The sequence below is a fragment of the Cutaneotrichosporon oleaginosum genome (assembly GCF_008065305.1).
Source record: "Cutaneotrichosporon oleaginosum strain ATCC 20508 chromosome Unknown ATCC20508_contig04, whole genome shotgun sequence".
NCBI lineage: Eukaryota > Fungi > Basidiomycota > Tremellomycetes > Trichosporonales > Trichosporonaceae > Cutaneotrichosporon > Cutaneotrichosporon oleaginosum.
Genome location: NW_027072173.1, coordinates 991750 through 1015705, shown reverse-complemented (window position 1 = coordinate 1015705; position 23956 = coordinate 991750). Strand labels below are relative to the sequence as shown.

General features: G+C 59.9%; 8 protein-coding genes across 8 annotated transcripts; 6 read left to right on the top strand and 2 right to left on the bottom strand.

Annotated features, from left to right (window-relative positions):
* Positions 1 to 1358: 1358 nt before the first annotated feature.
* Positions 1359 to 6377, top strand: COLE_04856 (uncharacterized protein; the record flags this gene model as incomplete). Its single annotated transcript, XM_018419640.2, has 7 exons — positions 1359 to 2354; positions 2399 to 2642; positions 2702 to 3247; positions 3304 to 4233; positions 4273 to 5049; positions 5085 to 5291; positions 5329 to 6377. The coding sequence occupies 7 exons, from the start codon at positions 1359 to 1361 to the stop codon at positions 6375 to 6377; spliced, it is 4749 nt and encodes a 1582-aa protein (XP_018280831.1).
* A 3959-nt stretch (positions 6378 to 10336) lies between these two features.
* COLE_04855 (uncharacterized protein) lies at positions 10337 to 11084 on the top strand (the record flags this gene model as incomplete). The annotated part of the gene is made up of 3 exons (XM_018422410.2): positions 10337 to 10531; positions 10569 to 10674; positions 10774 to 11084. 3 exons carry the CDS (start codon positions 10337 to 10339, stop codon positions 11082 to 11084), a joined length of 612 nt encoding a protein of 203 aa, XP_018280833.1.
* A 516-nt stretch (positions 11085 to 11600) lies between these two features.
* Positions 11601 to 12825, bottom strand: COLE_04854 (uncharacterized protein; the record flags this gene model as incomplete). Its single annotated transcript, XM_018426467.2, has 4 exons — positions 11601 to 11639; positions 11671 to 11766; positions 12461 to 12588; positions 12684 to 12825. The coding sequence occupies 4 exons, from the start codon at positions 12823 to 12825 to the stop codon at positions 11601 to 11603; spliced, it is 405 nt and encodes a 134-aa protein (XP_018280834.1).
* Positions 12826 to 15153: 2328 nt separating this feature from the next.
* COLE_04853 (uncharacterized protein) lies at positions 15154 to 15462 on the top strand (the record flags this gene model as incomplete). The annotated part of the gene is made up of 1 exon (XM_018422412.2): positions 15154 to 15462. One exon carries the CDS (start codon positions 15154 to 15156, stop codon positions 15460 to 15462), a length of 309 nt encoding a protein of 102 aa, XP_018280836.1.
* Positions 15463 to 15764: 302 nt separating this feature from the next.
* COLE_04852 (uncharacterized protein) lies at positions 15765 to 16316 on the top strand (the record flags this gene model as incomplete). Its single annotated transcript, XM_018422413.2, has 1 exon — positions 15765 to 16316. One exon carries the CDS (start codon positions 15765 to 15767, stop codon positions 16314 to 16316), a length of 552 nt encoding a protein of 183 aa, XP_018280837.1.
* A 269-nt stretch (positions 16317 to 16585) lies between these two features.
* On the top strand, positions 16586 to 17212 carry COLE_04851 (uncharacterized protein; the record flags this gene model as incomplete). Its single annotated transcript, XM_018419665.2, has 1 exon — positions 16586 to 17212. The coding sequence occupies one exon, from the start codon at positions 16586 to 16588 to the stop codon at positions 17210 to 17212; it is 627 nt and encodes a 208-aa protein (XP_018280838.1).
* A 1024-nt stretch (positions 17213 to 18236) lies between these two features.
* Positions 18237 to 19296, bottom strand: COLE_04850 (uncharacterized protein; the record flags this gene model as incomplete). The annotated part of the gene is made up of 2 exons (XM_018419661.2): positions 18237 to 19213; positions 19266 to 19296. The coding sequence occupies 2 exons, from the start codon at positions 19294 to 19296 to the stop codon at positions 18237 to 18239; spliced, it is 1008 nt and encodes a 335-aa protein (XP_018280839.1).
* Positions 19297 to 21120: 1824 nt separating this feature from the next.
* COLE_04849 (uncharacterized protein) lies at positions 21121 to 22027 on the top strand (the record flags this gene model as incomplete). The annotated part of the gene is made up of 2 exons (XM_018426468.2): positions 21121 to 21457; positions 21498 to 22027. The coding sequence occupies 2 exons, from the start codon at positions 21121 to 21123 to the stop codon at positions 22025 to 22027; spliced, it is 867 nt and encodes a 288-aa protein (XP_018280840.1).
* Positions 22028 to 23956: the final 1929 nt, after the last annotated feature.

The window sequence follows — 23956 nt, the reverse complement described above, 5'->3', positions numbered from 1 at the left end:
AGCATTTGATGGTTCAATTGTTCCGTGTTTGTTTACATTTATGGTCATGTTGAGATGCTATTATAATACAGGTAATGATGGATTAGGATGTGTTATTATGTACTCCTGGCGTAGGTGCCTGACTGAACATTGCCTCTTGGGCTGACTAGGCCTCTGCTTTTATGCCGTGCCTTGGAACAGTGACCCTGGAAAGCAAAGCAAGGCGGGGCAGGGAGAGGGGTTTGAGGCCTGGCTGGACAGCTGGACGTTTATAAACCCCACCTTGGTCACCCTGGGCCATGGGCCAGCACCCCTTTGGTGGCTCACCCAACAGTCTCCTCACCATAGGCGCCCTCCACTTGAGCCAACCAGCTCTGTACACGGGCGTCTAACCCACCCAAGCTACCACCAGCACCGCACCGCACCGATCCCATCCCCTCCCTCCCTCCCTCCCTCCCTCCCTCCCTCCCTCTCCTCTCCTCTCCTCTCCCAACCTCCTCCTCCATCCACCATAGTCCACCGTTCGTCCCTCCCTTCTCCGTCATCCACTGCCATCCGCACAGCGACCAGCTTCGACTCTCCCTCGTCGCCAGCTCGCCAGCTCGCCAGATCGCCAGTCGCCGCTGCCATCCCCTCCCTCATCCCTCATCCCTCATTCCCCCATCGGCTCTCCGACGCCTTTCACCCTCCTCTTTCTCCTCCTCTCCCTCCTCTCCCTCCTCCATCACTCCGACATCTTGTTCGGACCCACACATAAACACTCTGTCCTCTCCACATCCATCTCCCTCGCACTCGCTCATCGCTCATCGCTCATCACTCAACGCTCTTCACCCTCTCCTCACCATCCTCCACATCCTTCCCTTTCCCCTCTGTACCATCACCCGTTGCAGTGCACTCCTCCTCCTCCTCATCCTCCTCATCCTCCTACATCCCACCACAACGGCCCGTGCATACGACACAAACCCCGGCAGCCTCGTCTTGCTCAATCGCTCAAGCACTCTATCACTCTGCCCTCACTCCCTCCCTTCCCGGCCTCAGCCCCTCCTTGCCCTCCTCCCCTCCACCCTCTAACCCCTCTCCCCTCCCCTCCCCTCCCCTCCCCCAACCCTTTACTACCAGTCTCGTCCCCAATACACTTAGCTCGAACCCTTCTTCGATCTGTTGTTGGCCTAATCCCTTCCTCATCTCACCCCAAACTCGCGACTCGGACACGACGTTCGCCAGCAATACGCTCACACTCTCCCCCCCGCCATTCCTTCATTGATATCCCTTTTCTGCCCCATCGTCCACAACACACAAGCTGTGCGCGCGCGCCCTCCACAGCATTGCTTGCCACCTAGACGGCTTCTTGCCATCTACCGCAGGTCATCCACCGACATATGACCTCGCCCAACTTCAACGGCCCAGGTGCTTCAAGGCGCGACTCGGCCGCTATCCAGGCGAGCAGCCTCGGTGGTCACCACAGCGGCATGTTGGCCCAACCTTCAGGCTATTACGTTGGCAACAGCGGCGCCGGCGGCAGCAGCAGCAGCAGCAGCAGCTATGCCCAGGCCGACAGACTCGACCGGCCCTCTCTAGACAACATGGGCGGTGCATCCGGATCACGCCGCCCATCTGCCAACTCGATACAATCCAGCCATCATTCAACATCCCCCAATCTCATCTCTAATCCTCCTCTCTCCCCGACCTCTGTGTCGTCTTCCTCCACCTATCCATGGATGACACCCCGCGGCGAGTATAGCGACATGAGCGCAAGTGGCACTCTTTCGTCAAGCCCCCAAGCCGCAATGTCACAATTGCCCCAGCATTATCAGCTCCCTTCCCCCATGGATCACCCTCGTAAACATTACAATCTTCTGCGTATAGCCACCCCGAATGACCGCAATGCGCATTCACCGAGCACCGACGACACCGAGGAAGGCGCCCCGCGTAGCGCACCCTCCGTTTCCAGTCCACTCGCTGGCCCAGCTCAGCCTTTTGCTGGAACCCCGCTGCGCTCCGCCTCGGACCCATCACGCACTGGCGACCAAGGGTCGGGCAGGAGCTCACCCATGACCTCCCCAGCGGGGGGCCCGGACCCTCAAGCTGCTTACTTCAAGTCGAGGTCGCAGGATGGCTCTGGCTTACCACTACCACGACGAGGCTCCTCGTTTACAAATATGGCTGCGTTGGAACACCAAGCCAGGCGATCCGATACCCCCACTTCTACCACATCGTCTCAACAAGCTACAACCTTGCAAATACAGCAACAGCCACCACCAAATACAAAGCGTTCAGGATCCACAACGAGCTGCGCCAAGTGCGGCAACACCGTGCATGGCCAGTTTGTCCGAGCTCTTCATCAGGTGTACCACCTGGACTGCTTCCGCTGTAAGGTAAGCTATCCATCCCGTCTCAATCAACGCGCTTACCCTCCCAGGACTGTGACAAGGTTGTCGCCCAAAAGTTCTTCCCAATCGAAGACGAGGGAAGCCAGTATCCCTTGTGCGAGCGCGACTATTTTGCGCGGTTGGGCTTGATCTGCGCCAAGTGTGACCAGGCGTTGCGGTCCAGCTACATTACCGCATGCGGGCAAAAGTTCCATGTCGAGCACTTTTCGTGTTCTGTTTGCGACACCGTCTTTGGCGCCAACGACTCGTATTACGAACACCGAGGCCATGCTTGTGAGTGCCGCTGACTCACAGTTGATGAAAAGTAAAGGACGCTGAAGCTGACGGGTCAGATTGCCATTACCATTACTCGATTAGCTTTGCAAACAAATGTGTTGGTTGCGAGACCGCCATCTTGAAACAGTTCGTCGAGATCAACCGCAACGGCAAGGATGAGTGCTGGCATCCAGAGTGTTACATGATTCACAAGTTTTGGAACGTACGTCTCGCCTCGCGGAACTTTGCGACTCCTGCGAATGCGACTCCTGTGAGTTCATCACTCTCCTTGATGGAGATCACCACGAAGGGTGGTATGAAGCCCATGACCCATACCTCGTCGCCTTCTGGAAGCACCAGTCCTGGATGGGGCAACGACATGACTGCCGAGGAGCTCAAGGAACGGCAAATCGCCATGGAACTCAAGGTCTCACAAATCTGGCTCGTCTTGTCGGGCTTTGAGGAGAGCTCGGCCGCGTGCATCGGTGAAATGCTCCGCGTGGTTAATGAGCGCAAGCTCCTCGATGTCATCCTTGTGGCCGAGAAGTTTATTCTGCACGTCGAGACATTGTTCGCCGTCATTGATGACCTTGAGGCGCAGTTTGCCAAGGTTGGAGCCAAGGGTAAGTCGATCGAGTCGAGTGGTGCGAAACGCATGCGGCAAGCTGACGACGCCCAGGCATGTCTCATTCCCGTGAGGCCAAGCACCTCTGCCGGAAGCTCGTCAACTTCTTCCAAATGCTATCGCAGATCACGCCCCAGTCGTTCCCCGACATGAAGACGCTCTTGCTGCAAGTCACCCAACTTGCTCACTACCTCAAGATCACCATTCGCATCGCACTCACGGGCGCAATCAAGCTTGACCGTGAGCAATCCAATCCTGAGGCCATGACAAACGCACTCGCAAGGTTGCATCTCCTCGCCCTCGACGGTGCCGATCCGTCATTGCAGAAGCGTGGAGACTATGCCGCCCCAACCACGCCGCTCGAGCCTTGGACAGGTAACGAGTCCCCGGAGGAGATGGCACGGCGCAGCTACGACTCCCTGACGCGCAATCCCAAGGGACATACTTCGAGCACACAGAGTGTGGCCTACGGGTACCGCAGTCTGGCATGTGAGGTTACTGGGGAAACGACACTGCGTGGGCCGCAGGACGACAACTTCATTCCCAACGACGGCTGCGTGCGCTGTAATGAGAATGTTGAGGACGATTGCATCCGCCTCGGCATGTGGAATCGCTGGCACTCCGAGTGCGTTGAGTGTCGCAACTGCGGTGACAACGCGGCCAACGTCAACATTGAGCACAGTCCCGGCGTGCGACCTTCGGCTGACGAGGACTCTCATGAGGGCTCCACAACTCATGCACCTGAACCGCCTAACAAGATTCTCCATCAGCGTCGGTTACCTCCTCGCGCCGGCGACTTTGTGTTCGAATCTCCTCAGCAGAAGTATGCCCCAGCCGACATCGTGTGGTGCAACCTCCATCGCACGGCCTCGGCCATTCCAGGCTTCCAGTCGGTGTCTCGCCTCGAGCAGTTTGCCTTCCTGCTTCACGTCGCTCTTCGCCGTCTGTATTTGCATTTCAGGGAGCACCACCATATCTCAAGTGGTAAGATTTACTCTGTGAGGCCGCTGCTGATTCCTCTAGTGCTCACACGCCCCGAGTCACATGATGTCAAGCGCGTCAAGTCGGTCACGCTTGATCGCAAACTGTCTTCAACCGCCCGGGTTCCGCAGCGCTCCACGGTCATTGACAGCCCCAGGCCAAGGATGGCAGATGAGAATGGTTACGTCGTGCCAGCGGCGAAAGAGCCGGTGGCGCCGATCGTAATGACCCCAACGGACTCGGAGCATGGGTCGCAAGCTTCGACGGTCGATGTCATCCGGCCAGCATTTGCGCGCAACAACACATCGGTGCGGATCTTGTCGGAGGCGCAAGAGCAGCCCCATGACCAATCTCTGCTCTCGATGACGCATGTCAACGATGGCTTGTCACCACTCATGGCTGAGAAGCGCTCAAAGGAACCAGACGCCATCACCCTCAACGATATCCCGCTGCTGGCGCAAGCTCAACAGAAGGGCAGCAGGTTGGATGCACAGCCCCTCGTGGCCGAGCTCAAGCCTCTGGAGGCGATGGTTATTCGCCACTTTGCTCTGCTGCATTTGCAGAAGACTGGGTTGGGCCACTTGGTGGAGCCCGAGGATCTCATGGACATGCTCGAGGTGCGCAGGGGTCAGTGGTGGAATTTCAAGCTCTTCAAAAACAACGCCAAAAAGGACCAGAAGCGTAAGGGCATATTTGGCGTCCCCATCGAAGTACTAGTGGACCGCACCGGATCAGACTCGCAGCAGGGCATTTCGCCTAACGTGCTACTCCGTGTGCCGGAGTTCATTGAGGAGATTACCGCTACTATGCGGCAACAGGGTGAGTTAAAACCAGCATGTCCCAGCTCATCCCAGATATGGCAGTTGAGGGTATCTTCCGTAAAAACGGCAACATCAGGAGGCTTGCGGCCACTACGGAGATGCTCGACTCAAACTACGGAAGCGTAAATCTGTCTGAAGAGAATCCGGTGCAGCTGGCTGCGTTGCTCAAGAAGTTCCTCCGCGAGATTCCTGACCCCCTTCTTACCTTCCGGCTCCACAAGCTGTGGTGTGCCGCCGCATGTAAGTTTCCGAGTAAGGATGAACCGCTGATGTGCAGCTATGCCCAATCCCCAGGACAGGATTCGCTGTCTGCATCTGTTGATGATGCTGCTGCCGAAGCCAAACCGCGACACGATCGAGGTAGTTTTCGTTTTCCTTCGCTGGGTTGCAAGTTTCTCGGGCCAGAATGAGGACTCTGGCAGCAAGATGGACCTGGCGAATCTCGCTACGGTCATCACGCCCAATATTCTCTACGGCAAGGGTCAGCAGGCCCAGCGTGAGGAGAGCTTCATCGCCATCACTGCAGTCCAAACCCTACTGGAGAAACAGGACGATTTCTATCGCGTCCCGCCAGAACTCAACTATGTGCTACAGGAAAAGGTCTCGAAGCTATTTTCCAGGGACACGGATCTGGCGCCGAAGGAGGTGTACAAACTCTGCCAGAAATATTACATCAAGCGCGGACTGCAACAACCTCATGGCCAGGGCGGATCGCAGACAAACCTCCAAGCTATCGGTAACCCCGGCATGGCCCAGAAGCAATCCTTCTCTGGCCCCTCGGGAGGTGGGCACCCGCGACCCCCCGACCCGCGGTTGAGCGCAGCGCAGTCGCCACAGCCTTACCGCAGCGACAGCTGGAACGACGAAAAGCCAGCCCCTTCCGAGGAGAGCAATGCGACTTTGAGAGCGGCCCCTCCAGGCCCCGGAGGGTCAGACTCAAGACCAATGTCGTGGGCCCATGGACCGCCTCTAACGAGTCCCGGCATGTCTGGCACAAGTACGCCGACGGGACACGCAACCGCTGTTACAAGCGCGAACCAGACTCCGAACGCGAACGTGTACAACGCCGCCAACCCGCCGACGGGGCTGACGATGCCAATGCCCACAATAAACGGGCAACCCGCGCCGGCCGTCATCTCGCCCGGCGGAACGTACGGGCATGCAATGCCAATGCCCTCCCCGCAGTGGCGTGGACCATTCCAGGGTCCGGCGAGCAACGGTTCGAGACAATCAAGCCGGGGATCAGCGCCGCCCTCGCCAGGGGTCGCAGCCGATGAGCGTCGCTCGTTCCAGATGGAGCGCGGACCCTCTCGCGACCGCCCGTAGCGCGAGGAAGCGTATGAGTGCAGTATAAGCAACAGGGTTTGAGCGCCAGCAGGAGCAGCGCCCAGCCACCCGGCCCCATCTTGTGTCCCACCATGCGTGCTCCTCGGTCCACGTCTTATTAATTTCTTTTTACGATTTACGACTGCGCTGCCCCTGGCGCGTTAGCCGCGGGGCCGCCTTTACCCCAAGCATAGGATACCCGCAGCTTGTAACACTTACGCCGTATTACCGGCTTCTTTCATCGCCTATTGATGCACAGTTGGTGTGCACGCGACGACGACTCTGCCCGGCGCGGCATGGACTTTGATAGAGCAGGGCAGGATGCAGCTCTCCAAGTGTAGCGTTGGGTGCTGGTGGATGCTTGGTGCAGGTCCTGATGAATACCAAACATCCCATGGTGATGTGTCGGTCCACATCACGAGAGACCTCTTGTAATTTCGGAGTAGTGCTGGCTTGCAGAAAGGGGCCATGCTCATATTGCACGATCCAGCCGCTACCAACCCCACATTCACTGACTCGCTATCCATCCCAGCCCGCCAACCATGACAGCACCAGCAGCTTGGCCCCGCCCAGAAATACAGTACTTTCCTAAGCAATGATTGTCCTACAACTAGACCTGGATATTCAGCCGTCTTGCCTCATCCGCGACGTCCTGGCTCCAAGTGGGCTGGGGGAGGACGGTGGTGGCGCCAATATCCTGCTGCCCGACCTGGCCGTTGCCGATCATGACCCAGCTCGCGTTCGAGGGCACGCCGTTAACGACGACGAAGAACATGGCGGGGCCCGGGGCGAGGATGGCGGGGTTGGGCGGGAGCTGGGCGACGTGGAGCGTGGCGCCGCCCATCTCGTTGGTGCTGAAGCTCGTGGAGAGCTCGACATGGCGCTGGCCCATGTTGAGCGCGTGCGTCGAGAAGCCCGTGCGGATGATGACCGCCTTGGTGCGCGCGATGTTGGCGGTAGCGTCCGCCAAATCCGCCTTCGTGAGCTCAATGTCGAAGCCTGTGCCGCCGTACCCGATCGTCGTGGGCATGCCACTCGGCGCCGGGCGCGGCTTGTCCCAGTAGTCGGGGTAGAAGAGCTCGATCGACGTGTCGCTGAAGTACTTGTAGTTGTTGTTGGGGGTGGTGGGCGGGTTGTCGGCGCTGACGAAGTCGGCGTTGGGGTTCGAGCCGGACACGACCACCGAGCCGTCGGGAAGCAGCACAGCTGAGGAGTGGTACATCCGCGGCGTGTCAGATGTGCCGGCGCGGCTCCAGCGCTTGCCCCGGTCCTGCGTCCGGTCAAAGTAGTAGGAGGTGAGGCGGGGGTACGTCGCCGTACGACTGGCCGATGGCCCACGACTGGTTCCCGTAGCCGGCTGTGCCCTGCCCGCAGCCGTTAACGAAGAAGAGACGTCCGTCGGGCAGGTTGATGAACTGGCCCATGGACCGGCCCTCGTCCAGCGCGTCCTCCTGGTACCAGCCGGCGTCGACGTCGGGCTGGATGGTGACGCAGGAGCGCTCCGTGGGCACCTGGACGATGTTGCGGACGTTGGGGTCCCACTCGTTGTTCTGCAAGTTTGTGCCGCCGCAGAAGATGATGGATGCCGTCCAGTTGTTCGCTGGCGTCATGGGGAGGACGGTTGTCGCGGCCGAGGCGGGGTACACGCGCACAGCATCGGGCACGTTGGCGATCGGGTACTCGACCTTGTTCTTGTAGTCGAAGACGACGGCCTGCCACCCGCTCTGGATAAAGATGTTGCCCGAGGGCAGCAGCCACACGAGAGGGTACAGATTAACGGGAAGGGTCTGGGTCAGGATGCCAAGGGTGGTGAGGCCAGAGTTGTCCTTGGGGAAAAACTCGTACGTCGGGTTGTCCTGGTTGGCGTCGTTGACGTACCCGCCGTTCTGGCATCCGCCGAAAATGATGGCGCGGCCGTCCTCGAGCGTCTCAAGCGTGGGGTACCACCGCTCATGGGGCAAGTAGTTTGCCGGGTCGTCGACCCAATTGGCCGTCCCTTCGTCGTTTGGCAGTAGCGTGCGCACGGCTTTACGACCGTCCGCGTTGCCGTACATGTTGTTGCCTTGCTGTGCGTCGGGCGGCGAGCCCGGGTTGTCAGATGCTCCGACGCCGCCCGCGATGACGGCCTGGTTACCACCAACGTTGAGCCAAGTTCCGTCGCCGAGTACTGTGCCGCCCGCGCAGAACGCGTTCGTCGCAATGTCCATTGCGCGGGGCTGCCATGTGCGTGTGTCCACCTCGGTCGCCCACGCAGGGTGACCTCGGACTTGTATGGGATTGTTCTCCGTCTTGTCGACAAAGTAGAGCTTGTGCGGGGCGCCGAGGAAGAGTTGTTGGGCGCTGGAATTAGCTGGGGCACAGAGAGGTGGGCGATGCGTCGGAGATAAGGGGTACGCGTGTGTCTATGCGGTGAGGGCTTACCTTACGCCTGCGCTACCTACGTGACGAAACGTGTTGGCCAACTGCGCGCTTGCGAGCGGCAACAGCGCCGCAGCAGCCAATCGTCTCCGTGATGGGCGCATGAGCAGAGAGAGAGGGAGGAGGGAGGAGAGATGGAGGGAGGCTGTCGATGCCGATGCCGATGACTGAGGATGGGGCAAACGGTGTGTCGCAGCTACGCCGATCGCCCTGGCAAGCGTGTGTGTATGTGTGGATCGATGCTCGACGCTACTGTAGCTCTGTGTAGACGCCTTGGATGGAGATAGGCGGCCAAGATGAAAGAGAGAGAATAGAGAGAATGAAAGAATGCGAGAAGGAGGTCGGAGATGGAGAAGCGGTGTGGTGGCCGTGAGCGAGTGCACAGCAGCAGCAAACACAGAGAGACGCGTTTGGCCCAGTGGCCAGTGGCCAGTTTAAACCCCCCCCTCCTTGTTCTCTTCCGCTCGTCGATTACCCTGGGAAAGAGCGACCCTCAAAAGCCTCTCGAAGCGATGCATAATTCTGCTCTGCCTATTCTGCCTGGCATTGCACCCGCAACGTGGGAGGCGCAGTGCCTAGACGGCCACGAGTAAGGGGTTCAGGCGCTCAGGTGAGGTTGACACAGCCGGGGACGCACAGCCCGCCCCAGTCGCTCTCTGCTCTCTCCCTCTTCCTCTGCCACTCACCGCACAGCTTGCTGCTCGCCCACCGCCAAGACGTCGCATCGTCCAAACTTTTGTGAGAACATCCATCTCTGACTCGCTTGGCATTGATCATGCATGTCTCGCCTACATGTTCCTGCGCCTCTCCGCTTTATTCAGCATGTCATCAGCATCATAAATCGAGACGCAAAGACTACAGCACTGGCATCATCCAAATTCCCCTCATGCCTCATGCCTCATGCCTCATGCCTCATGGCCTCAAGGTCATGTGCAGGCAAGACTTTGATTCTGATCATGAGCGAGTAAGCCCCGACCCCGCGCTCGTTATTCGGACGTCCGTGCACATTGGCCCCTCGCACACTATTACTGTGTCAGAATGAGTGCAGAGGAGAGACAAATTCACGCAACCCGCACTGGTCGTCGCGGTCGCGTCTACTATCACACACCAGAAAAGCCACGAGCTTGCCACGAGGACGACCACGAGCTCCCACATTCTCCGCGCAAAGTGGGGGTCGATTAAGAACAGAATCGCGCAGAGAGAGAGGATTCAGGGATGTTTGGGCCCGAAGTACCCGAGCGGAGCACAGTGCACGGACGTTGTTAGACTGCGATGACGCCGAAGCTCCCCACTTTAGCCCGTTTTGCCCACCTCCCTGTGATGGCATGCCGCATGATGGCACAATCACGCTCTCGCCTAGCGCAGAAGCTCCGCCCGCCGATCCGCCGGCCACGCTCCCGCCGCATGTCGCAAGGCAAGGGAGCCAAGAGGCCGATCGTGCACCAAAATCGTCAATCGTCGCGCAGGGTGGAGAAGGCACCCGACTGACGTCAGAGCGGCCCCCCCCACTGGCCTCGGGCTCTGGCTCTGGCTGGAGAGTGATGGCCTGTAAAAAGGCAAGCCACCCGCTCCTCAATTTCCTCCCATCATCCCATCCACTATCGCCATCACTCCCGCCACCACACCCCACCGTCACCGTCACAATGAACGAGCGCGCGATCCGCATCACCCACGGCATCATCTTCCTCTTGGTGTTCCTTGTCGGCATCATCACCCTAGGCATCTCGGGTTATCTCGTAAGCACTCGCCCCGCCGACTTTGCTGACCAACCAGGTCGGATACTACAACAAGAACGGGTACCCGCCGCAGCACAATGCCGCGTACCGTGACCGTATCCGCATCACGCTCGTCGCGTCGGTCTGGACATGTGTCTTTGCGCGTAAGTCGTTGAAGCCACCTTCGCCCCTCGGATGACCGCCCTCTGCGGCGGTCTGGGGCGGGCGGATAGCCTGACGTCTGAGAACCCCGCTCACCCAAGTGTTCCTCGGCATCGGATTCCAGGTCGCGGGCCATTCGCTCTTCATGGGCATCCTGACGCACCTGATCCCCATGTCCATCGCATTCCTCCTGTACCTCATCGGTGTGTCCTCGCTCACCGCACTCATCTCCAAGGTCTCGTGCGACGACCCGCGCCAGGACTTTGCCAAGTGCCAATCGGTGTGGAGCCTCATGGGTGCTGGCTGGGCCGAAACGATCCTCGTCTTCATCGCCCTCGTCTTCATCATCGGCATCGCGTTCAAGGCGCGCGCATGGGGCGGTGTCCGCCGCCAGACCATGTACGTCGACTAAGCGAGAGCCGCCGTACGCGTACACGATTCAGAGTAGCAGATCTTCTTGGATAGCAGCTAGACACGCCCTTAGTTACAGCCGTATAATGTTAATGTGATCCATGAAATCTTGCCATATAGATGAGAGATGCTGGGGGCTGAAGTTGGACGCGCGACGCGTCGCGTCTCGGTGCCGCAATCAAGATATGCTTAGTAGACTCGCGACGCACTAACATGACCGAGCATGCACAGCATGCCGCGGAGGCGCGCCGGGCACTCGTGTACACGATCGAGTCAAGACTGTCAGCCGCCTCAGTCGCGTCAGTCCTGTCCCCAAGTTTGCGCAGGGCGCCGCGGGGCACTCGTATGCCCAATTCGGCGAGGTACGAGCGTATCCAAACGCCTGGGTCCCAAAGACCGATGCGCCTGGCGTCGCTGCTACTCGTCTTCACTGCCACCTCCCCCGCGCCACACTACTGTCGCCACACCCATCCGTCGCGCCCGCCATAACCCAACAATAGCATACAACACCCCGCACCTAGTTGTTCGTCGACGTCTGGTGCCCGCAGTTGAGGCACTGGCGTTAGCTGCGGACCCGCGATGTGTACCTTGTAGAAAATGGTCGAGCCTTCGTCGGCCGAGCGCAGCTGCATCTCCTTGTACGACATGCCGATGTGCCCGCAGTTGTCGCAGCGCTCGTTGGCCTGGTGTGAGTGTGTGTGTGTGATATGGGAATAATGAGGCGGAAAGTGCGGCGAGAGGGTGTGGGTACACAGAGGTGAAAGGGGCGAGAGGGTGTGGGTACACAGAGGTGAAAGGGGTAGGCAGGCGACAGGTCGAGACGGCAGCTTAGATGATGCTCGCGGACGAGGTGCTAGAGCAGTTGAGGCCGGGGGAGAGCAGGCGTTCCCACAGCACGGCAAGACCAGTAAACGGAGCGGACTAGGCGTGGCCAGGCTTCTGCGCTATTCCGCCTCCTTTGCCGCTCCTGTCACACAGCTCGCCCCCCAAGGCTGCCGCCTTCGCTGCGCCCATATCACCTCGGTCCCTCGCCTCCGTCTCCTGCGTGTCTCCTACTTCTCCAATCTCCTCCTCGCCCTCCTCCCGCGGCTCTCTGGCCCCGCCCCTCCCTGCGCTCTCCCTCCAACTCTCATCCCCGCCAACTCATCTCTACACCATTCTCTCCTCCCCGCCATCCCCCTCTCCGCCGACCTTTCCTCTCTGCTATCCTCTCCTCTCTGCCAACCAGTACGCCAACCTCCGCCTTCTCTCCATTATCTTCCGCTCTGACCTCTGAGCAGCCTCGGCTCCACCCCTCCCAGCACCTCTCCGCCAATCTCTCCGCCAACCTCTTCCCCACCTCTCCGCCGAACACTCCCCAACCTTAGCGCAACTCACGATCGGATCACGGTCCTTGGCCGCCTCGCCCTCCTCCACCGTGTTCTGCACCAGAGCGCGCTTAGCCTTCAGCGCGGACGGGAACGCATTGGCCGACGAGTACGTCTTGGTCGGCAGGTTCTCGTAAGCTGATGTCAGAAGGTGTCAAAGCTCAGTATGCCTCATGTTGGGCTGCTCTGCCTCGTTCTGCGCCGTCCAGCATGCCTGGCCTCGGCCCACTCACACGCTGCCGGCTCTTTCCGCCCGCACTGGGAGCACTCGATTTCGTCTTGATCGTCGCGGGGGAGGTCGAGCAATGTCCCACATGCCGGGCAGAACAGAAGAGCTCCGATGCGCTTGGCGCGTGATGCTGTTGGTTGAGACATGGCGAGTGGACGACCCAGGTTATGCAAACGAACCACAACATGAGGGCAGACATGAGCCGAAATCTTGGAGTGAAGAAGTGGAGGCTCACACGTGGCATTAGAAGAGGGCTCGTATAACAACCCGCTGCCTACTTGTACGACCACTCATGACTTGGCCCTCATTCGCACTCATCCCTTCGCCCTCGCGTATCCTCATAAAACACTCATGCATGGGGCTATTAGGTGACTAGTATTCCACGCTGCCAAGGCAACGAGAAGCAAGGGCCACGGTGCGTGCGTCAAGTTGCGGTAGGGGAGTGGAGGGTGATGGCGAATACGGACACCCCTATGTGGGTGTATTAAGGTGAAGAGATTTTAAGGCATTTATACACAGGTCCAAACTCGCTCAATCATAACTCTAAGCCGCGGCGGCGACAGCAGGCGCAGCGGGTGGTGCGGCCGGCTTAGGCTAAAGGTTAATCAAAGTGCGTGTCGAGCAACTCACGGCCTCGATCTGGATGGGCTCCGCGGGAGTGGGCTCCTCAATCTTCGGGGCGTCCTCGGTGACGGGGGCAGCAGGGGCGATCTCCTCCTTGGGCGCCTCCTCCTTGGCGGGCGAGGTCTCCTTCTTGTGGTGCTCCTTGGGCTTGAAGAAGCCGGTGAAGCGAGCCGAGAGACGGCGACCAGCCTTCAGAGCCTTGGCGGCGGCCTCCTTCTCGGGAGAAGAGCCCTCGACGGGCTTGACCTCAGCCTCCTTGGGGGCCTCGACGGCGGCGGCGGCAGGCTGAGCGGCAGGGACAGCCACGGGCTCAGCGGGGGCAGGGACAACGGGCTCCGGGGCGGCAGGACTGCACACTATCAGCTCGAGTTCTCACACTTGCGTTCTCGGGACTCACGCAGCCTCCTCGACCTTGGGCGCCTCAACAACGGGGACAGGGGCCTCCTCGGGCTTGGGAGCCTCGGCGGCGGGCTCGGCAGGAGCAGCGTCCACAGCCTTGGTGGCAGGGGCGGGCTTCTTCTCCTTCTTGTCCTTGAAGTTGTGGAGGAGCTTGGAGAAGAACGAGGGCTTGTCCGCCTTGACCTTCTTCTTCTCAACCTTGTCCTGCACGGGTGAGACCAATAGAACGGGGGGAGAGAGTCTTCAGGAGGGAAGGCACACTTACCTCGGCAGCGGGCTTGTCCTCGGCCGCGACGACAGCGGCGGCGGACTCCTCAGCGGGCTTGGCAGCCTCGGTGGCCTCAGCGGCAGGAGCCTCGACGGCGGGGGCAGCAGCCTCAGTGGCAGGGGCAGCAGCAGGGGCCTGCGTTAGGTGTCAGTAACCGCGATCGACGCCCGATGTCACGCAGCACAGCACGAACCTCGGGAGCGGCCTCGACGACGGGGGGAGCGGCAACCTCGGGCTTGGCCTCGGCAACCTCAACGGGGGCCACGACGGCGGTAGGGGCCTCGGCGGCAACAACGACGGGCTGCAGGAAAAGACGGAATATGGAAGGATATGTGATCGGATGAATTGGGCCAAGCGCGGAATGTCGTGCGGTTGAGCCGTGTCAGCGTCATCGATGCGGTGGCAAAGCGGCAAGATAAGGCAGCAAGACCTCGAATCCGCCCAAGAGCAGCTGACCTGGCCCAGCTTCGGACCCGATCTGGGGTTTGCATGACTGTGCATGTGCAGCATGGACAGGGCAGCCAGCCAGGCGGTCAGACCAAAATGGGAGAAGGTGCGATGGCATTCAAAGGACAAGAGCTACGACGCCACCGCAGTCCGGTGACGCGATGTTGCCACTCGAGTTGGTTGGCCCGCCCCCACAACAGGTGAACGCAGACGCAGGCCGAATAACGAGAGGGGGGTTTGCGACTCACCTTGGTCTCCTCGACGGGGGCGGACATTGTTAGATGGAAGGAAGGTGGTGGTTGTGGTGGTGGTGGTGGTAGTGAGGAGGAGGGTTGAGGTCGAGGTGTGAGAGCTGTAACAGCAAGAGATCTGATGAGGTCGAGTAGATACGTGTAGAGAGGTAGAGTAGAGGACAGAGATGAGATATGAGAGTCACTAGTAGTTGTGGAGGATGGAAGGGAGATGGAGTAGAATTAGAAGAGAGGAAGAGAGAGAGAGAGATGTAAAGATGTCAAGATGGACGAAGGGAGAAGACGAGAGAATAAGTGGGAGGAGGGAGGAGGGAGGAGGGAGGAGGGAGGAGGGAGGAGGGGGAGGGGAAGGGGTGGCGGGAGGAGGAGGGGAGAAAGCAAGGCGAGTACGAGAGGAAGTGGTGTACACAGAGCAGAGCTGCAGTGGCCTGTTGGATGGGTGGCATGGGTGGGTGGCAAGGGGTAACGCTTTGGCGCGCTCTTGAATGCGCCTCACGCCACTTGTGCTCTCTCTCTCTCTCTCCTCTAGTGCCCCTCTGCTCCATGCCTCATTAGTCTCTTTCCAAGTCCAGAGACGCGTGCCAGACCATTCTCATACCACACACACACAGGGACAGGGTGGTCAAGGGGGAGGGGAGCCCATCCAATTTCTACTACCATCTACAGTACGGCGGCTCGCGGCTCGCGGCTCGTCCCGTACGGATGACCCGCTGCAGGCCTGCAGGTTTGCAGGTTTCCGGGTGCCAGGTGTGCTATCGGCCAACTTGGGGCCAACTGGCGCTGGCTGGGGTTGATAGCGACGAGCGATTGAGAAACTCAGAGCTGGGAGGCACAGGAGGGCAAGGGGCACGCGGGCGCAAGAGCCAAGACTTTTGACCGAGGTCTAAGCTTGGGTAATTGGGCGATTGGGCGCGATTGGGCTGTGTGCATGGGGAGGTCGTGGGTTCGTGGGTTGTCAGGAATCAAAAAGGTGGCTGCTGTTGCCGGGCAAGCCGGGCTTGCCGCAAGGCTGCAGCACTGACGGCCTGACGGGCAGACAGTAGACCGCCTGCCGCCTGCACGCCTGACGGCTTACGGGGGGCTGGGCCCGGGCTCAATGGCAGCAGCGCAGTCATCGACGGCGAGCGACGGATTGCGCGAGTTTGCACGGGCACACGGTAGCACGGGTTTCAATCTCGCACCGTGCCGTCTTTTCACCTTGACCCTGAACATTTCCCAGACATGGTCAATAATAATCGTCACGTTCCTCAAGTCCTCATCACTACACTACTACTATTACTACATACTTGCTCGAGTCCTTCCCAAACTACAGCAGACCATTCTATTCCTCATTACCGCCAACAACAACAGCACAACACTCGCAGTCCTCGAGCATACGATACACCTTCAACCCACAATAAGCACTCTTGAGCAGCGTCAACAGCGTAAACACAAGATCAAGCGACCACCTGCAAGGGTGTTGGCCGCCGGGATCTGCATCAAGCGCCAAGTCACAACAGAGTGGGTGGCGAAGACTGGCCCCTTATCTATGATGTATATTGGCTTATTTGGATTAGCTTTCAAACTCAAAGTCGCCAGAGTGCCAAGGAATGGCGCCCTCGTTTCAGGGTGGAAAGGGGCAGAACGAGAGCCTCGCTCCCGACCCTGACTGTCACGCGCACAGAGTACAGGAACAATACCGGCAAATCCCTGACGCCATCTTTGCGAATCCTCCACGGTAATCTCTTCTGGGACTTCTCGTCTTCTCAAGCTCGGCGATCGGCGACAACAAAAAAAAAAAAAACAGTCGTCTACTCACCTGATCACCTCATTGCGCTGATGCTTCGACGACCATCGTGGGCCAGTCACGACGTCCAAACTCGATGTCCCAGCTCTCAGGTCGTTACTGAACAGAATCATGCACCGCGAGGATAGAGAATGGTGTCAGCCTCTGCAATCAGCATGCGACTTTGCCTTTGCGGCGTGATACCATGGCCCTGGTCACGCCGAGATGCGCCACGCTCGCATCGCAACACCTCGCGATCGCACATGCGCGCATCGCGCATCACATTCGCCCTCGTCCTCGCCCTCGCCCTCGTACCGTCGCCCATTGGCAGCGACACGCGACGACCATCAAACGGGCGACCGCTCCCGCCCGTGCCGCGTGCCATTACCGCTTGTGTCGTGTCGTGTACCGTGTCACACCCCCGTCAACCGTCAGGCGGACAGTTTCTAGCCCCTTTTTATGGCCTGGCAGACACGCGAGACAGCTTGCCAAGCCGTGCACATTGCCACATCTGCACGGCGGCACCGCCCTCTCAAGTCGATCAAGTCAAAGTCAGGCCATCGAGTTTCATCTGCCACATGCCAACCTCACACGACCAGCACTGCTTCCGGTGGCTCGGCGATCGGTGCATACTCGGCTGCTCATGCTCAGGCACTCGGGTGAGTGGCGCCGGCCCCTTGGCCCTTCGGGTTCGGCGCTTCCGGATGGGATGGACGCAGGTACGCAGGGTCGGAGCAGGGACTAGGCCTCCCTCGACGCGACGCGACGTGAGGGTCTAATCCGTTGGCCGCAACGGAACAACGGGACGTCGCACAGCCCCTCGCCCTGTTCTTCAGTCGGACAAAGATCAATGCGCCAACGGCCAACCGCCAACGGCCAACGCGTCAATAGGCTGTTGTCATCCACACCGTGGCCATTCACCAATTGACAGCGCCGACATTCCGGCAGGCGTCGCAACTTTATTGGCGACAGAAGATGGCTGGACACGTGAACGCCACGGCCAGATGAGATTGCACAGGCACTGAATCATGGGCGGGTCGGCGATGGGGAGCACGCCAGGAGTACTCCGGATCGCGCTGTGGCCGTCGCTGCCCGCGCCGTAGCGCACAGTTTCACGCGCTCTCTTCGAGCCATGGATTGGTCGACGAGCTCGGCTGAATGCCGTCTGTCTGCACGGATCGCACGGCCCAGACCATCGAGACTGCGCTACTGGCCAACGCTCGCCAAGCTGCCGTGTCCTTTACACGCACGGCCCCACTCGCAATCGCTCCACTCACGCAAAACCCTGGTAACATGTAAGCCCCCGATTCAGTCATCTGCTGCCTGTATCAAGCTCGGTTGCAACCAAGTAGCGTAGAAAGCTCTTCAACTCTGCGAACGATCAGCGGCAAGGTGATGGTACTCACCGGAAGTGCTGCGGTAGCTGCAGCCATGTCTGCCGTGGGCTCGAACAATGCCGCGGCGGGCCTCTCGATCCAAGCCGCTCTCGATCCCATCTGGGCGAGACCCCTTACCACTTGTGCACTGACCTTTCACTCCCGGCCCACGCACTAACCTCAGCTCGATCCAAGCACCTGTCCCAAGGTCAGCAACCCGTGTCAAGTATTCCTCGGCGCCTGGTTAATTTACGGACATGCGTCTCGCTGCTTAACCTCCCCGCCTGGCGGCCAGGCCTCTTGTCAGGCGAGTTGGGAGGTGTCACAGCTTCCGCGAGCACATGCGCACACTCATGGCCAATACTCCGCATCCTCAGGCCAGCAGGCTCCGCGCACAACAAACCACATGCAGAATCTAATACACGGCCTACTGGCGCTGCTCGGGGACCTGGGTGAGCAACCCCTTACCCTGGATGAACGATGCGATGTTGTCGAGAACGAGGAGCTCCATCTTGCGCTGCGTGTCCTTGGTCTCGGTGCCCATATGCGGAAGGAGGGTGATCTTGTCGTTGGCGATGAGGCGGGGGTTGACATTAGGCTCGTCGGGGAACACGTCGAGGCCGGCGGAGAAGAGGTGTCCGCTCTCGAGGGCGTCGATGAGCGCGTCTTCGTCGACGACTCCTCCGCGCGCAGTGTTGACGAGCACGCTCCCCTTCTTCATCTTGGCGAACTGCTCGCGCCCAAACGACCCCTTGGTCTTGTCGTTCAACGGGAGGTTGAGGGACACGACGTCGCTCTGCGCAAGCAGCTCGTCCAGCGAGCTGCAGTAAGTGCAGTCAAAGTCGGGCTTGGGGCTGATCTCGCGGCGGTTGTAGTACAGGATCTTCATGTCGAACGCGAGCATGCGGCGCGCGTACGCCGACCCGATGCCGCCCATGCCGACGATGCCCACGACCTTCTGGTCGGGGTCGAGCGCGGGCACAAGCCCGCTCTTCCACTTGCCGGCGCGCACATTCGTCTCGGCGCGGTGGAACTGGCGGAGCGCCGAGAGCGTGAGGTACGCCGCGACGGTGGCGGTAGCCGAGTCGACGGCTTTGGGGGTGTGCGAGACCTCGATGCCACGCGCGGTCGCCGCCGCCACGTCGATCTGGTCGTACCCCGCCCCGTTGTGGGCGATGAGCTTGACGCTCGCCGGCAGGCGGTCGATGAACGCCTTGTCGAACAGCCCGACGGCGGACACCGAGTCGTTGTGCCGGTAGATCGCCGTCACGCCCTTGTACTTTGCGTCCCAGTCGTTGAAGAACTCGTCGACCGAGTTCGAGTCGAGCTGCACGACATCGGCAATGTCCTGGAACTTCTCGGCGCAGTCGGGCTGGGTCCACACAAGCCCCGTCTTGGGGTTGGCTGATGTCAGCGGTGTGGCGACAACAGGTGGATACCGCGCCGGAGAACTCACCACAGATAAGAACACGGGGGCGCTGGGTCATGGCGGCGAGTAGATGAGTACTGGGGATGAGTTGGGAAAAACGGCGCCAGGCGATTCATGTATATGTGGTGGGCTGCTGAAGCATTGCCGCGCCGGGCCGTTGTCCGGCCGGCGCACCGGTCCGAGATCCGGTGGCTGACATTGTGGACTGAACCGCGCTGAACCGTGCCGCTCGATATCAGGCCACGCGATGAGCACGAGAGAATCAGGCCACGCGACAAGGGAGTGGAGCCCAGCTGATCCGCGATCCGCGATAGGCCGTGATCCGGTGATCCGGTGACAAGATGAGCAGTTGACCTCGCTAAAGAATCAACACGGACGCACGGAGTAAAGCGGCCGGCATACTACCTCGGCAGATACGGGCGGAGGTTAGTAACATGTTCAACCCCGCTTGCCGTGTACTTGCCGATGCCGAAGCCATGCCGAGCGATAAGCATGCCTGATGCCGATATGCAAGGTGGCCAGGTGATGCAGATCAACGTAGAGTAGAGCGCTCTGGATCTCATGATGGAGTCCCGTGTGGAGCGCCACATTTGTCACGACACCACTTGATTCGACACGGGCTGGGGCCGTTCCGTCCTTGCCCCGGCCGTAGCACGTCCCTTCCACCTACAGTACACAGACGTACAAGTCGCGACTAGACACTACATCGGTATCTTCACGCCGAACTTGACGGAGTCAGCCGTTTCCCGTGCTCCTGCCTCATGTGGGGCGAGGAATGTCAATGCTGTGCACCCGTCCCGGGAGCCGATGCACAGGCTGATGCAGGACAGGTGTTGAACGTGGGATGGTGAAGCACGCTGTCGCCTGTTTCGACTGGCACCAGTGAGGTATGTCAGTGGTGCTATAATCAGCAGCCGCGCCGGAAGTGAATAGGGCTCGGAGGGTTGTTCAGGATCTGGCGATCGTTGCGATACACAAAATGAAGGGACTTGGTGTTGCTGATCAATGTTGTCGAACATGTGTCTTAAGTATGGCGGTGAACCATCCGGAACCTTCTTGGGCATTCTGCGAGTATTGGAGTGCTTGACTAACATGTATTACGATAACATTTAAAGAGGATGAAGGCAATCACAGTTCCTGGACGAACATGCTGGGTAAGCGTTGACTGGTATGCTGGTCAGCCTCTAGCAAATGGCCTGAAATTGCGTGGTCAGAAATGCTGACGGCAGCTACGGCAGGCAGTCATAGTCCAGCAAAGGGTCATCCGCACTGTGGGAAACGCTGGGCGCGGAGTCAAAACACAAGGTGGCATGCCACGATCACGGCCGATCGTCACGCAGGACCTACGACCAGCCCGATCCCGAGAAGCCCGAGAGGGCCCCAGCAAACACGGCCGCGCACATGGCCGGCACGTCAGTTACGCCAAGCAAGCCTCACCTCCCACACTTGCTCCCAACGGTGTACTTGCGCGCCGCCTAGTCAGCCCGCAGACAGGTGGGAGGAGCCGCTTCATATGCAGAGGTAGTCACCGAGCTTCCAGATACCGAGAGCGATGGACGATATCAAGGTGCGAGCGCGTACTGCAGGTCGCCACGCACCCAATCGCCACAGACCCCCTACACCCTTCTACACACTTCGGTCTTGCTTCGGTCTTGTCACCGGCCCTTTGCGGAAATAGTACAACAGTCAACAGCTCTCTCGTTTGACATCATACACTCCCATTCTTCTCTACGTTGAGCCGAGGTTGCTTCTTCGTGGTGATCGCCCAAAAAAAAAAAAAAAAAGTGGCGCCGATCAGCAACTACCATCCCCTAAGCCACCACCGCCGCAACGCCGCCCCCGCGTCCCGCCCCTGTCCTTGGCACTCGCCGTCGCCGTCTCGATGGGCTCGCCCACCGCCTCGACGTCCACGTCGCCCATCGCGCCGACAGGGGCAGGCGACGATCCCCCGCGCAAGCCGCCCCGCAAACTCAAGCGCTCCGCCGATCAACTGCACCGGAACCAAGCCTGCCTGACCTGCCGGCGCCGACGGATCAAGTGCGATGCCGCGCGGCCGCACTGCTCCAGCTGTGTGCGCAGCTTCCGGTTCCTGGCACGCACTCAACCCGATCCGGAACGCGACGCGCGAGGTGTTCAGTGCGTCTTCGAGAACAACGAACCAGAAGAGCCCGAAGAGGAGGATCCGCGCGCCGCTGTCGCAAAGCTCGAAGCCAGAGTCGGTGAGCACCATTCTCCTTTCATTGCAAGCACTGACCATAGCCGAGCTGCAAGGCGAACTCGACCGGTTAACCAGTCGCTCGCCGAGCATAGCCACCACTCCCGTGTTTGGGCAGACGCAGCCCATGACGCCCGTCCGTACCGAACGTCACCTCTCCTCGCCCTCCATCTCGCAACACACCTCCCCACAGATGCCCCAGCATCTCTTCGCCCAGCCTCATCTCTGGCCCAGCATGGACCTCGACCCCACCAGTCAGCACTTTGGCGCGCCCTCCTACGATCCCGGCTTCCCCTACGGCGCGACAGGCCTGCCCCCTCTCCATCCCCACGGCGTGCAGTCGACCAGCGCCACGTCCCCCGTCTCGGCTGGCCCAGACGGCATGAGCTGGGCAGGGCAAGGCGGCCCATCCATGCCTCAAGCCTCCTTCCACATGCCAGACGGCAACCCGCTCGGACTCGAGCTCGAGACGCATGTGGGCGACGCCATGTCCCGCTACGTCGAAATGTCCATGGGCATGGGTGGAGCTGAGAGGCCGACCGACGAGCGTCCGCCCACTGGGCGCTCCGACTAGCCAATCTGCCCGTCGCTATCGGGGCACGCGCAGGCGCATTTCGGGATCTCGGTGTGGTGCGGGCTCACAACACGGAGATCAATGATCATGTTCACACATTCCGTCACCAGCGCAGGGTGGGGGAGATATTCAGCAGAGTGGGGAGGCTCGTTTCAACATCACCTCGGCTATCGACGGCTGCTATTCGGAGCCGCAGAGTAACCTCATCTGCATCTGCATCTGCATCAGGAGGGCTGGACGTTCGGCGGGGATCTTGTGGTGACCGAGAGAGATGGAGCAAGGCACGCCCGCGCAAAGGCGCGGCCTACACAGCATGCATTCGGGTTTTGGATTGCGCGTTTCGGGAGGGCAGGGGTCAGCTGTCCCGACTGTCGGGCGATGTGCACCCCCCTCACCCTGTCCCGGAGATCTGGAAGGCGAAGCAACCAAACAACGGCATTGTGGCACACGTCTGCCGACCAATAAGCCGGGGCTGTGTCGTACCAGCGACCAGGCCGCGAAAAGCGCAACAGGTGCAGACTTCGCTTAAGACGGGTTCGTCCAATTTGTTCCAGCCCAAACCCCTATGCCAGCAGGGCCGAGACCCAGGCCCTGGCTCCACAGTGGCACATCCGGCCTGCGCATCCTCTCGCTGCCAATCGTCGATGGCAGCGCGGTAAGATACGCCACCCCCTGTGGGAGGTTGTGGAGCGCGATGCAGAGAAGAGGAAGCTTCCGCCAGGCAACAAGGAGCTTGTTGCTTCGCGGCGCCACGGAATGCCGTGGGATAGCAGGCTGGTCCAGGGCCGGGTAACCGTCCCAGTCCACAAGGGGCCGGTTGTAACCGCCGAGCCCATGTGTGGCGGAGGGTTCTGACACTGCACACGCGCTGTGGCGGCATGGTGAGTGGCAGCTCGCCAAACCGAGTGGCGGTGGGCATGTTTATGCTGCCGTACATGGCAGTAGCTTGGAGATACTCACGGACTAGTATCGTACTCTTCCCACACCGAGACGGCCATTTGACTGTTACGACAGCCAGTTACGGGGGCAGGGCCAGGGTGTGTGTCCCCGTAGTGCGTTTAGAAGGAGATGTCGCAATGAATGTGGCAGCGGGGAAGCTGGAACGGAGTTATAAGTCGTAGATGTCGAACGATATATTCGGAGCCAGGTGCTAGCGTTTAAGCCACTGGGATGTTCTCTTGGCGAGTCGGAGCGTGCCACGGACCAGCCCGTGTCGGACAGCCCAACAGCATATATATCGAATCTGCCAGAAGGCTCTACATGCGTCCTCCGTCGCATCGCGCTCGGTCTCCCCTCGGTGACCGTAACGATTGCCTCGGTAAGAAGCAGCAGGCCCGACATGTCATCGTCCGCGTCAGCGCTCCGCAGCCTTTCTGCGCCTCCGTAGTACACAGGATGAACGTGGGCTGCCAAGAAAAGCCGACGCGGTAGAAACGGCGACAGCTATGCTCGATGAATGCCTCGTTGGGGACGAGCTATTGGAGAACGCCCGGAGATGGCAGTCCTCGTCAGCGTTGTTGACACCTGCCGAGAGGATACTTGGCGCAGGCACTCGTTGCATCTACCAACGTCGCAAAAAAACCACGCATACACGCACAGGCGAGATGCATGTCTGGCAACTGCCAGGGATCATGTGCATGCAGCACATCTGGTGATGGGACGGGAAGGAGGAAATGATGATCAGCGCGTGGCACCTCGGTGACGGCTCGGTTACCACCAGCATTTCGTTCAACCACCGACTTCACTGCCTCAGTTCGCGCCATCAACACTGACTGCCGTTGCGACACACGATCGGCATCGCGCCTGCCAAGAGTGTCTTCGCGGCGTTTCTATTCGACGGTAGAAGCGGTGTCGGCTTTTGTTCGATGCCAGGTCGGTGGCTGCCGCGCCGGAGAATCCTCTGAAATTTCAGCAATCCTAGTTTTCGTG